Raw genomic sequence first — 13661 nt, 5'->3', positions numbered from 1 at the left:
AGGCTTTATTACCCAAGCAAACGCATACCCCGGTTTGCATCGAAGTAGAGGTGGTTGAACGCTTTAAATTCCTAGGAGCAAATATCACCAGCAACTTGTCCTAGACCACCCTTATTGAAGCAATGACCAAGAAAGCACACCAACGCTTCTACTTCCTTAGAAGGATTAAGATGTTCGGCATGTCCCCAACAACACTCACCAACTTCTACAGATGCGCCGTATAAAGCTTTTTATGGGGATACATCACAACATGGCTTGGGAACAGCTCCATCCAAGACCTCAAGAAATTGCAGAGAATTATGGATGCAGCCCAGACCATCACATAAACCAACCTCCCTTCCATTGACTCCATTTACACCTTACGCTGCCTCGACAAATTACTCCAAAACAGATTAAATCTATGAATATGACAAATTCACAAAAGAAAATTTATTTTGCCACCACTGCGAACAAATCACTTATTTCGGGATTTTTTTGGAAGATATAAGCTACAAGCGAGATTGTGCAACTGTTTCTCCTCATTTCGCTGTCCAACCAGGGTTAATTCAATTCAATTCAATTCAACTTTAATGTCATCGCACAAATACAAGTATGAGTACAACGAAATGCAGTTTTGCGTCAGTCCGTAGTAGTTGTGCATAAAGAAATTTAAAAAAATAGAAAGAGAGAAGATACAGAATAATCAAAAAAAAATACAGAATAATTAAACAAAGGGGACAGATGGACCGGAGAAATCTATCGGCAGGACTCCGAGTTCAGCAATGTAATTGTATTATTGTAGCCAAATCTGAGGAAGGACATTATTGCCATAGAGGGAGTGCAGAGAAGGTTCACCAGACTGATTCCTGGGATGTCAGGACTGTCTTATGAAGAAAGACTCGATAGACTTGGTTTATACTCTCTAGAATTTAGGAGATTGAGAGGGGATCTTATAGAAACTTACAAAATTCTTAAGGGGTTGGACAGGCTAGATGCAGGAAGATTGTTCCCAATGTTGGGGAAGTCCAGGACAAGGGGTCACAGCTTAAGGATAAGGGGGAAATCCTTTAAAACCGAGATGAGAAGAACCTTTTTCACACAGAGAGTGGTGAATCTCTGGAACTCTCTGCCGCAGAGGGTAGTCGAGGCCAGTTCATTGACTATATTTAAGAGGGAGTTAGATGTGGCCCTTGTGGCTAAGGGGATCAGAGGGTATGGAGAGAAGGCAGGTACGGGATACCGAGTTGGATGATCAGCCATGATCATATTGAATGGCGGTGCAGGCTCGAAGGGCCGAATGGCCTACTCCTATTTCTATGTTTCTATGTTCCTCATCCTACTAGTACGAGTACTAGTTCCTCATCTTACTGTTCCTCATCCTAAAATGTCCTTCTTAAAGTTGTGGCCAAAACAATTCAACAATCTGGAAGAGGCATGAACGACTGTCTAATATTGAGGAAGAGGCCAATATTTAATGGGTTAGTGTAGTTTATTGGAGGATGGTGCAGCAGCAGATAGAACTGTTGCCGCTCAGCTCCAAGCAGCCAGGAATGATTCTGGTCTTGGATGCTATCGGTTTGAAATTTTTACCCTGTGACCATGCAAGTCCTTTCCAGATGCTCTAGCTTCCTCCTATATCCCAAAGACACGTTGTTAGATTAATTGACCTCTGAAAATTGTCCCGACTGCTGTAGGTGGCAGAAGAATTGAGGGCGGGGAAGTTGGCCAATAACAGATTTAGACTTTATATATACAGCTCACCGAGTCTGTGCTAACCAACGAGCAACCCAATCACCCCATAGACAAACACTATCCAACATACGAGGGACAATTTTTACAGCTTACAGAAGCCAATTTACCTAGAAACATGCACATCTTTGGAACGTATGAGGAAAGGGAGCATCCGAAGAAAACAGGGAGAACATACAAACTCCGTACAGACAGCACTCATAGTCAGGATCGAACCTGGGTCTGTGGACCTGTGAATGCTACTGCTGTGCCACTGCGCAGATAGGTTATAGGAAAACAATTGGAAGAGTGGGAGTGATAAGCATGTATTTAAGCTGGGGCATAGATTCAATTAGTCCAATGGCCTCTTTCTATGCAGGGAAATACAAAAATAATTTTCTCCATCATTATTCAGGTATGATGAGGCAAATTAGCTTAAGGCATCAGTCAGTTGAAATGTAATGGCAGACATTTAAAGGGTTCTTTCAGAATACACAGGATACATTTAAACCAGAAACAAAATTCCAAGAGGAATTTTGTGGCAAGCTAAAAAAAGGCGGGGAATAACTTGATACTTAAAGAAAAGTTGTGGAAAAGGAAAGTAGCTGGACAGAAGGCTGCAAGAATACAAAAAAAATCAAGACCAAAAGATAAATAGGGAATTAAAACTCAAAAGGCAAAGTAAACCTTAGCTACATGAGCACATGAGTGAGTGTAGGTAATAACTAATAAAACACTATAGTAGAGCAAACGACCAGGCTCTTCGGCCCACCATATACAGTGCATTCAGAAAGTATTCAGACCCCTTATCTTTTTCCGCATTTTGTTACGTTACAGCCTTATTTTAAAATGGGTTAGATTCATTTTTTTTTATCATCAATACTCAAGAATGAAGAAGTGAAAACAGGTGTTTAGAATTTTTTGCAAAGTAATTAAAAAGAAATAACTGAAATATCACATTTACATAAGTATTCAGACCCCTTGCTATGACTCTCAAAATTGAGCTTAAGTTCATCCTGTTTCCATTGATTATCCTTGAGATGTTTCTACAACTTGACTGGAGTCTACTAGTGGTAAATTAAATTGATAGGACATGATTTGGAAAGTCACACACCTGTCTATATAAGGTCCCACAGTTGACATTGCATGTCAGAGCAAAAACCAAGTCTTGAAGACAAAGAAATTGTCTGTAGACCGAGACAGGATTGTGTCAAGACACAGATCTGGGGAAGGGTATAAAGCAATTTCTGCAGCATTGCAGGTCCCGAAGAGCACAGTGGCCTCCGTCAGTCTTAAATGGAAGAACTTTGGAACCACCAGGACTCTCCATGGAGCTGACCGCCTGGCCAAACTGAGTAATTGGGGGAGAAGGGCCTTGGTCAGGGAGGTGACCAAGAACCCGATGGTCACTGTGACAGAGCTCCAGAGATCTTCTGTGGAGATGGGAGAACCTTCCAGAAGGACAACTATATGTGCAGCACTCCACTAATCAGGCCTTTATGGTAGAGTGGCCAGACGGAAGTCACTCCTCAGTAGAAGGCACATGACAGCCCGCTTGGAGTTTGCCAAAAGGCACCTAAATGACTCTCAGACCATGAGTAACAAGATTCTCTGGACTGATGAAACCAAGATTGAACTCTTTGGCCTGAATGCCAAACATCACGTCTGGAGGAAACCAGGCACCGCTCATCACGGTGAAGCTTGTGGGGATCATGTTATGGGGATGTTTTTCAGTGGCAGGAACTGGGAGACAAGTCAGGATCGAGGGAAAGATGAATGGAGCAAAGTACAGAGAGATCCTTGATGCAAACCTGCGCCAGAGCATTCTGGACCTCAGACTGGGGCGGAGGTTCACCTTCCAACAGGACAACTACCCTCACACATAGCCAAGACAACGCAGAAGTGGCTATGTGACAAGTCTGTGAATGTCCTTGAGTGACCCAGCCAGAGCCCAGACTTGAACCCGATCAAACATCTCTGGAGAGACCTGAAAATAGCTGTACATCGAACCTGACAGAGCATGAGAGGATCTGCAGAGAAGAATGACAGAAATTACCCAAATACAGATGTGCCAAGCTTGTAGCATCATACCCAAGAAGACTTGAGGTTGCAATCGCTGCCAAAGGTGCCTCAACAAAGTACTGAGTAAAGGGTCTGAATACTTATGTAAATGTGATATTTCAGTTATTTCTTTTTAATTACTTTGCAAAAAGTTCTAAACACCAGTTTTCGCTTTTTTATTATGGGGTATTGTGTGTAGATTGATGATTAAAAAAATGAATTTAATCCATTTTAGAATAAGGCTGTAATGTAACAAAATGAGGAAAATGTGAGGGGGTCTGAATACTTTCTGAATGCACTGTATATGCTGAGCACAATGCCAAGTTAAAAGAATCTCATCTGCCAAATGAAAGATATGGAGATGGCAGACTAATTGAATATGTATCATCCACTAATCTCCAGTACAGAGGAAATGTGCAACATCCCATACAGAGCTGTCAATTAGGAATTGTAACGGAAGGGTAGATTCTGAAAAAAAAAATCAGGAAAGCTGCAATCAGCAAACTGATCAGTGTTGTATGCATGATGCAGTAAAACTATATTAAACCAGTGTGCTCAAGACTTTAGTGGTGCCACACAGGCAGATTTTTCAGACTGCTGGATGTCCTGCAGATAATTTTCACTTCAGTGGGAATCTTGTTGGAGATAGAATGCTGAAGGTTGAGAAAATGCCTTGGGCCAACAATATCTGCAGTTCCTCGTGTCTCCATTTTACTGCTCCACTGCAAAATCCCCTTAAGGTATGCCTACCTTGAAGTGGTTCTCCGCCCTCCGACAGGAGATCTGTGGGACCCTCTCTCACTGCTTCCGCTCTTGTCTCCTTCCCACCTCTAGCCTTTGTCCACATAGCTGCCAATCAACTCTCCCAGCCTCCACCCATCACCTGTATCCATCTATCACTGACCAGGCTTTGTCCTGCCTCCATCTCCTTTCCACCTTCCTCACCACTACTACAATCAGTCTGAAGAAGGGTCCCAACCCGAAGGCCACCTATCCATGTTCTTCAGAGATACGATCTGTGCCCCACTGAGTTACTTCAGCACTTTGTGTTTTCTTTTGTACACCAGCATCTGCAGATCCTTGTCTCTGTGTTGAAGCACCCTTGCTCGACTCGTGTCTGCATCGAGGTTGAATGGTGTGGGCCCACTTGTTAGGATCATGGCTTATATGCCAACAAATCTCTGATGCGAGAAAACGAATTTCAGCTGACAGACAAATGTTAGAAGGGTGACCCTCAGTCCCTCTTGATTGATCAAGCCAGAGGCTGTACAGATTACATCTAATGCTTTTGTCTTGGAGTTAATACCTGGTGGAAATCAGAATCAAAAATGATATGAGTGAAGCCTTTTTTTACATGGCATGTGGTTGGTATCTGGTCTGCATTGCCTCCAGATGTGATGGAGGCAGATTACATTGTGCTATTCAAGAGGGACTTGGATAAATGCTGGGTAAGGGAAAAAATGCACACTTAACTGGGTCCAGGGATAGGAAATTACAAATTGCTTCAGTATAGGCCGTGGGCTTCACAATTGTATTCTCCGTGTGACCAATCCATGATTAAACCTATTTTGAAGCTTAGTTCAATATACTGACATTCAAATGTCACCCATTAAAGTACATAAATGTTTTCAATGAAAGCACTTAAGAATCTCAAGCTCCAACTGCAAAGATGTGCTTAGCAATAAGCAGAACTGTCACTGTTACAAAGACTGTATACCGTCATCTTTAATGATCTGCCCGCAGTATATTAATTTTCATGACGTTAGTCATATGAAGACATGTGACAAATTTTGTGATTTTTTTTATAGAAGGCACAATTTCCTATCCAAAAATTCCACGTCGTGCAAAAGATATTGGATCAAGATAATCGTGATAAACAATCAATTAACACAAAATATATCTGCCTGAATGCAAATAAATGATCTTCACCACCACCTTGATAGTATTCTGCAAAACATTGTGAAAATCAAACTCTAATTAAATAACGATCACTGATTTCTAGCATTAGACATTGTATTCACCAGGTGCCTTGCAATGGTGTAATGTAAAAAAACATAGCAAAAATAACCTGAATGCCACTCTTCATGAATAGCGCTTTGGTCACTACTACTTGCTGGGTTTTCATCTTCTTCTCCCTCGGCACCATTCATCGAGGACTCCACATTGTAAACACTTCCCTCGGGAGGACTTGAATTGGAAGCAACTTCCTCTTCCTCTTCACTGAATTCTTCACTGGGTTGCTCATGTAACAGACGCTCCATGGATGCCTGAAGTTCCTGCAGATCATCCGTGTCCGCCTCTCCAAACAAGCTGCAAGACACGGATCATTACAATGATCACCTTTTCTTCAAATTCAACAATTGCCCCCAGGATTAGGATGGAAAATTGATCTGTGACTGCGTGGTCTATGGCCCAAGTGAAGTTCATATATAGTGGGTGACACGGTGGCGCAGCGGTACAGTTGTAGCCTTTCAGCGCCAGAGACTCGGGCTCAATCCTGACTACAGGTGCTGTCTGTACAGAGTTTTGTACGTTCTCCCCATGGCCGCGTGGGTTTTCCCCTGGTGCTCCGGATTCCTCCCACACTCCAAAGTCGTACAGGTTCATAAGTTAATTTGGCTTTGGTAAAAAAATAATTGTAAATTGTCCTTAGTCAGTAGGTCCGTGCTAGTATACGGGAATCGTTGGTTGACGTGGATTTGGTGGACCGTAGGGCCTGTTTCCTAATGTATCGCTAAAGTCTAGAGAACAGCAGAGAGGGATCGCACTGTGTAGCAACAAACCAATGGTCTAGCACAAATTGTCTCTTTGATTTACAATGAACCAGAAAGGTCTTCTGAAAAAGATTTCAATCATTAAATAAAGGGAACATTTTGTAATAGTCGATTCAAAAATGAGCAGTGCTCAATGGTCATATTCAATACAAGATTAAAATAACTATATTAAAGCTTTCTGATAGACCCAAACGAGGCATTTGGAATGGGAGCCTTTTTCCACAATTTCTGATGTGGTGAATTAAGTTAAAAACATTTTTTTGAAAAGTAAAATCAAGATAATTACAAACGCACGTGTCGGAATCAGAATGATACTCGTCCTTGATGGGCTCATCTTCTATATCGTCTAGTTCAAGATTATCCTCGGGGGCATCTGGTGCACTGTCATCCATGTATGTCGAGAACATTTTATTGAGGTCAGGGAGAGAGCAGGTCCTCAGCATCTGTAGCGAAAGAAAATATATGGTGCAGTTTATCTTCAAAAAGGAAAAAAAATCATAAGTTATAGAAGCATTGGATCTACTCTGCAATTCAATCATGGCAGATCTATTTTCCCCCCTTAACCCTTCTCCCCATACTAATACCAACACCCATACTAATCCGGAATCTGTCATCAATCTCCACCTTAAAAATATCCATTGACGGCCTCCACAGACTTCTGTGGCAATCAATTCCACAGATTCACCACCCTCCGACTAGCAAAATTCCTCCTCAGCACCTTCCTAAACATGTATCCTTTTATTCTGAGGCTATGGCTTCTGGTCCTAGACTTTCCCACTAGTGTAAACATCCTCTCCACATTCACTCTATCCTGGCTTATTTGCTAAGTTTCAATGAGGTCCCCTCTCATCGTGTACACACATGGTTCAGATGGAGTTAAATGTGTTGGGGGGGGTGGAGGGGAATATATCAGCTCATTTAGTCTGGCACACATTGGGATCTCAACTGTGACACTTTTTTTCAGTTATGCAGGTGTTCAACTGGAAACAGCTACTTGACCTTGAGAACAAAGCCAATTGTCCAGGCCTACAAACATCCTATCCACTTCTCCAACAAACTTACAGTCTAAGTAAAGGCATCTGAATCAACAAATGATTAGAACAAAACTGCAGATAAGCCAATCTTTTATGTCAACAAAACTACTTTAATTGCTTTCTCCTTACCATTTGACATCCTTTTCAACTTGTTTCAAATTTCCAATTTAGACAACATTGTTTCTTAGTTCAATCCACAAGTCTGCTCCCTATCTAAACCATTTATATGCACTGTAAACAGGAAAAGCATCAGCAATAATCTCTGAAATAACTGACCAAATGAGCGCATGGAGACAGATCTAATCAGAAACAACCCTGCGCCGTCCAGGTTGAGGAACAGCTTCTTCCCAACAACTATCAGACTCTTGAACACTACAAACCCCAACTAAACTACAAACTATCAACTGTCTTGGTTGCACTACGGACTTTGGGCTTTTATTTGCACTAACATTGTTTTCTTTAATTTATTGAACTTTTCTTTATTATGTTGTCTATGAGTATTATGCATACAGACCTGTTGTGCTGCTGCAAGGAAGAATGTCATTGTTAGTTTTTCGGTATATATGACAATTAAACATTCTCAACTCTTTGCCACGTTAGATCATTTTTAATCCAACATCCCACTATGTAAATATGTAAACCATTAATCTGTCAGCCAATCACCCATCTTGGGTTGCCGAAAGCTGGACAAAAATTGAAAGCATCAAATTCACATATTATCCAGTCAACAAGCGTCACTGCCTCAAAAAGCTGCTGCCTTAAAAGGCAGCCACTATCATCAGAGACCCACACCACCCTGGCCACATTCTCATTTCACTTCCCCCACCGAGAAGAAGGTATAGGAGCCTGAAAACTGTAATATCCAGGTTCAGGAGCAGCTTCTTCCCGACAAACATCTGACTAATAACACTACAACCTTCAAATAGGCTCCATAATATATAGACTTGGGGACTTCAATTTTTGACTGGAGCTTCATTGTCTATTTATTTGTCTGTTTGAGCTTTATTTCGTTGTTTTTTTATTATGGGTTTTACAGAATAATATGTTTGCAAATCTGTTGTGCTGCTGCAAGTAAGAATTTCATTGTTCTGTTTCAGGACATATGACAATAAAACACTTTAGACTCTCTTATACTTGGTTGATTGAACCTGTGCTCCAATAAAAAGATGGTCAGTGGTGGCCACTACATATCGTTAAAAATTACATTTACGTTCCAGCAAGCATGTACGGATCCCGTCTTTAACACTTCTATGAAAGTTGCCATCACTTCCTCTGCACCATACAGTGGTGCTGCAAAATATTACACTGCACAGGATTTCCATACCTTCGGGTTGTTAGCATCAAACAATCCGGTTGACAGCCCAATCAACAGAGATCGTTTGCCTTTGGAATTTGCTGGAGATAATGACCAAAACAATGGCTTGGATCCCAGTGTGTCTTCCTGGGAGGATTCTCTCATCAACATGGCTGTTCTGTCCTGCAAAGGTGGCAACTTATGGAAAAATGGTTCGCTTTCTGGTGTTTCACTAGCACAACCCTCTGCTTGATAAGAAAAAGACATTAATGTACAGGAGATGATAATGTGCTTAGTTGCATGCATTTAAAAAAAGTTTAAAAATAACCAAAATGTCATAATGGAAATTTCTTAAAAAAATTACAAGAAGATTTAACATCAATTGCAGCTCTACCTAGTAATCATTCTAAACAGAGAACTTTAGACTAGAGATACAGTGCAAAAACAGGCCCTTCAACCCACCATCCGTGCTGATCAGCAATCACCCTGTGCACTAACACATTAAGGATGATTTACAATTTTATTAAAGCAAATTAACCTCCAAACCTGCTCGTCTTTGGAACATGGGAGGAAATCAGAACACCCGGAGAAAACCTAGTCACAGGGAGAAAGTACAAACTCTGTACAGACAGCACCCGCAGTCAGATTCAAACCCGGGTCTCTGGCGCTGTAAGGCAGCAACCCGACCACTGCACCACTGTACTACCCCAAACAAATTGAGCCAGGTAGGACTAATCACAGATTAAATAACTGAAGGAAAAGCATCCATACAAGCTATTAAGCTGATTTAACAAGGTTTTACAAGTAATGGGGCTGTCCCACTGTACGAGCTAATTCAAGAGTTTCCCCTGATTAGAACTTGGAGAATTACAGTAATAGCCGCTTGTAGGTACTCAGGGCTCTCGTGGACATTTTTCAACATGTTGAAAAATCTTCACGAGTCTTCACGAGCTTACTGCGTTTCCCGAGTACCTGCCCTTAGCGTTACGAGCCGCTAAGAGACGTCCCGAGCTCCAACGTACCCGCTACGTACATTCTACGTGCTTACCACGAGTTTTAAACTCAGGAGAGCTCTTGAATTACCTCGTACAGTGGGAAAGCCATTAACTCAGGCAAAGCCGACTCGAGCCAACTAGTAATTGAGTTATAGCATCTGAGCACGGAAACAGACCCTTAATCCCATTGTATCTATGCTGGTCGTCAAGTACCTAGCAAAACCAATCCCATTTTCTAGCACTCGATGCCATTGCATTTCAAGTGTTCATCTGAATACTTCTTAGATGTTGCGTGAATACCTGTCTCAAGTTCTTTTTAGTCATGGAACACGCCGGTACGTCTTTAAAAAAGTTAAATGCCATTATTGCGTTTTCCAGCCACAGGAATGCTTATTGTCTACAATAAGAAACACTGCCTCCCTCCACCACCCTGCTCAAGCAATGCATTCTGGCTTTCAACAACCCTATGGTGAATTTATTTTTACTCATATCCTCTTGAAATCTCTTACCTTAGACCGATGCCCTCTGGTTACAGGCACCACAGCATATGGGAATGTTTCTGCAATTTACCCTTTCATTGAACTCATAACTTTGTACATCTCATTCAGGTACTCCCTCGGCATTCTCTGCTCCTAGGTAATAGGCCAATATTACATTGAAGCCAGCTTATATTCCCCTAAATTTCTACTTTACAAACTTGAATACAAAGAGGTGCCAAATGGTACCAAGGTATGGAATTGGATACAGACATTTGGATGGATCAATGGAAGGAAATGGGACGAGCCCAATATATCAACTTGTTCAGCACGGACAAAGTGGGTCGAAGGGCCTGTTTTCATGCTCGGCAGTTCTATGACTAAATCAAATATATTAAAGTAATGTGTAGACTCTATCCTCTACTCCCAATTCCTCCGTCTACGCCACATCTGTGCCCAGGATAAGGTTTGCCATATCAGGTCATCGGAGATGTCCTAATTCTTTAGGAAACGGGGGTTCCCCTCTTCCATTATAGATGAGGCTCTCACTAGGGTCTCCTCGTTATCCCGCAGCTACGCTCTTGCTACCCCTCCCCCCATTCGTAACAAGGACAGAGTCCCCCTTGTCCTCACCTTCCACCCCAACAGCCGTCGCATACAGCATATAATCTTCCAACATTTTCGCCACCTCGAACGGGATCCCACTACTGGCCACATCTTCCCATCTCCACGCCTTTCTGCTTTCTGCAGAAACCATTCCACCCGCAACTCGCTGGTCAACTCGTCCCTTCCCACCCAAACTACCCCCTTCCCAGGTATTTTGCCCTGCAACGGCAGGAGATGCAACACCTGTCCCTTTACCTCCCCCTCTACTCCATCCAAGGACCCAGATAGTCTTTCCAGGTGAGGAAGAGGTTCACTTGCACCTCCTCCAACCTCATTAACTTTATCCGCTGTTCCAGGTGTACACCCGTACATCAGCGAGACCAAGTGCAGGCTTGGCGACCATTTCGCTGAACACCTCCGCACAATCCCCCTTAACCTACCTGATCTCCTAGTGGCTCAGCACTTTAACTCCCCCTCCCATTCCCAATCTGACCTTTCTGTCCTGTGCCTTCTCCAGAGTGAGGCCCAGCGCAAATTGGAGGAACAGCACCTCATATTTCGCTTGGGTAGCTTACACCCCAGCAGTATAAACATTGACTTCTCTAACTTCAAATAGCCCATGCTTTCCCTCTCTCTCCATCCCCTCCCCTTTCCCAGTTCTCCCACCACTTACTGTCTCTGACTACATTCTATCTCTGTCCCGCTCACTCCCCTCACATCAGTCTGAAGAATGCTCTCGAGCCGAAACCTCACCCACACTTTTTCTCCAGAGATGCTGCCTTTCCCGCTGAGTTACTCCAGCATTTTGTGTCTACGATCCAAGTAATGTTACCAGTTAAGAGATTTAGGTAAAGTGAAACAAAAACAAGTCAGTTGAGCTCAAAGGAATAAGTAAGTGAAACTGACCAGTGTTCACTTTGGACCCTAACGATTCGATTGACTTTTCCTCAGCGAGTACAGGAGGCTCCTGCGATTTTTCTGGTTGGGAGACAGCATCATCTAGTAATCTATGAGGGAAAAAAAGGTAGAGTTAAACAAGATGGTGTGTATGCGCAATGATAGATGGTGCCTCTGATCAATACTTATACAAATGCAAGATAAATCCCTCCATTTTTGCCCTCCATTGCAAAATTATCCATTCCTAAACAAAGGTTGTATTCCCAACTTAATTTCGTTGTCACCAAAAAGAAATGTGGCTGACATAAGTTGTTTTTTTTTCTCAAAAGATGTTTTCATTCTTATAGAAACTGAAACCGCTGCATGCAACCTCTTCCTCAGTTACTGACATCTTTCATTACAATTGAGGTTTGCAACTACATCCTTTTATCCATAACATGCATTTGCCTCGAGCAACTTTGCTTCTACTTGGCAAACAGATTTCTAGCATGTGGTCAAATTTAAGCCAAAAACATTTTTATATGGTTTATCATTGAGTTTTTTCAACACTCATTCAACACAAGTTCACTGCAGCCGATATTGTGACACCCTCCTCCTCCTTGGATAATTGAGGAACAATCCAGCATTACCAACCTTTAGTTGCACACATATAAATAATAAAACTATATTTTGTAAAGTACGACATTGGCTGAAAGCACTTTGGAGCCCCAAAGGTCATGGGAAACATAAAAATGCAAGTGCTACAATACATTTATTCAAAAACAATTGTGCCAGGCACAAAAATGAAGATGACAACATTATGTTTAAGAGACACAGGGCTTACAGATAGCCTCCTCTTGCATACAATATTACGGATAATTGGCAATGCAGTTTTTAGGAGATTTGGGATAAAATGTGGAGGAATGTTGTTTATTCCATTCACCTTTCCGCATCGCTCTCTTTTTCCCATGCATGAACAGTAATTGGGGCCACCGAGACGTTATCTCTGTTCAAGTGCACTCCTTCGTCAAGTGCTTCTGTTTCCAAATCCTCTGGTTCTGGAGGGAATACAGAAACATTTTAAGATAACTTCAGAATTATGAATGGTTTCATGCTTGTATCCTGAAAAATAAGCTTTACGTGTGAAGAAGAGTCCAGACCAGAAACAACACCTATTCATTTTCTCCTGAGATGCTGTCTGACCCACTGAGTTTCTGCAGCATTTTGTGTCAATCTTCAATGTACACAGGCATCTGAATTTCTTTCCTACACTTTATGTATGCATACTGCATTACCTCCTTAAATTAAATAAAACCTACTTCCAGACTGCAATATTCAAATACATAATGCACGTTTTGAGAGCTCTCCATACATCCATGGATGAAAAGTAATTGAGCTGAAAACACTCGCTGCTTCTCCACTGACAGTACTTTCTGCACGTTCTGTTTTTATTTAACACACAAAATAAATTTAGGTCAAGTATTTGGGTAAGATTGCCGAGCAAAATACAAACAAAGTGTTGGAGGAACTCAGCAGATCAGGTAGCATCTGCGGAAGGAAATAGACAGGCAACATTTTGGATCAGGATCCTTCTTCAGATTCTTTCAGTGGCGTTACTTTGAATCTACGAGCCGACAACTCAAAGGTTTTAAAGCCCGCAATGAGTTCTTGTTCTGTTGCATCCACACCTATTTCTTTGGCAAGGAGTCCTCACACCGTAGCGATGACCCTTCTCCCATCTCCAACACTCCTCCTCCGCAAGGAGGCTCTGAGGTCTTCTATCGTCTCTGGACCTTTTCATTTCCAACTGCCGCCACAACTTCAACTGTCTCAAGTTC

The 13661-nt window shown here is 42.1% G+C and overlaps 1 protein-coding gene across 7 annotated transcripts in view; it reads right to left on the bottom strand.

Moving 5' to 3' along the window:
- The window catches only part of nek1 (NIMA-related kinase 1), a 166353-nt gene that overhangs the window by 27416 nt on the left and 125276 nt on the right, over positions 1-13661 (bottom strand). For 6 of the 7 annotated variants that reach the window (XM_055632331.1, XM_055632334.1, XM_055632335.1 and 3 more), the window contains 5 exons: positions 12767-12881; positions 11854-11954; positions 8901-9118; positions 6837-6985; positions 5837-6078 (listed from right to left, as the gene is read on the bottom strand). In XM_055632331.1, the coding sequence (XP_055488306.1) occupies positions 5837-6078; positions 6837-6985; positions 8901-9118; positions 11854-11954; positions 12767-12881 (825 nt within the window). The remainder of the gene's footprint in view (positions 1-5836; positions 6079-6836; positions 6986-8900; positions 9119-11853; positions 11955-12766; positions 12882-13661) is intronic. The other variant, XM_055632333.1, reaches the window with a different exon arrangement.

The sequence above is a fragment of the Leucoraja erinacea genome, chromosome 3 (genome assembly GCF_028641065.1).
Source record: "Leucoraja erinacea ecotype New England chromosome 3, Leri_hhj_1, whole genome shotgun sequence".
NCBI lineage: Eukaryota > Metazoa > Chordata > Chondrichthyes > Rajiformes > Rajidae > Leucoraja > Leucoraja erinaceus.
This window is presented reverse-complemented; position numbering and strand designations above follow the sequence as displayed.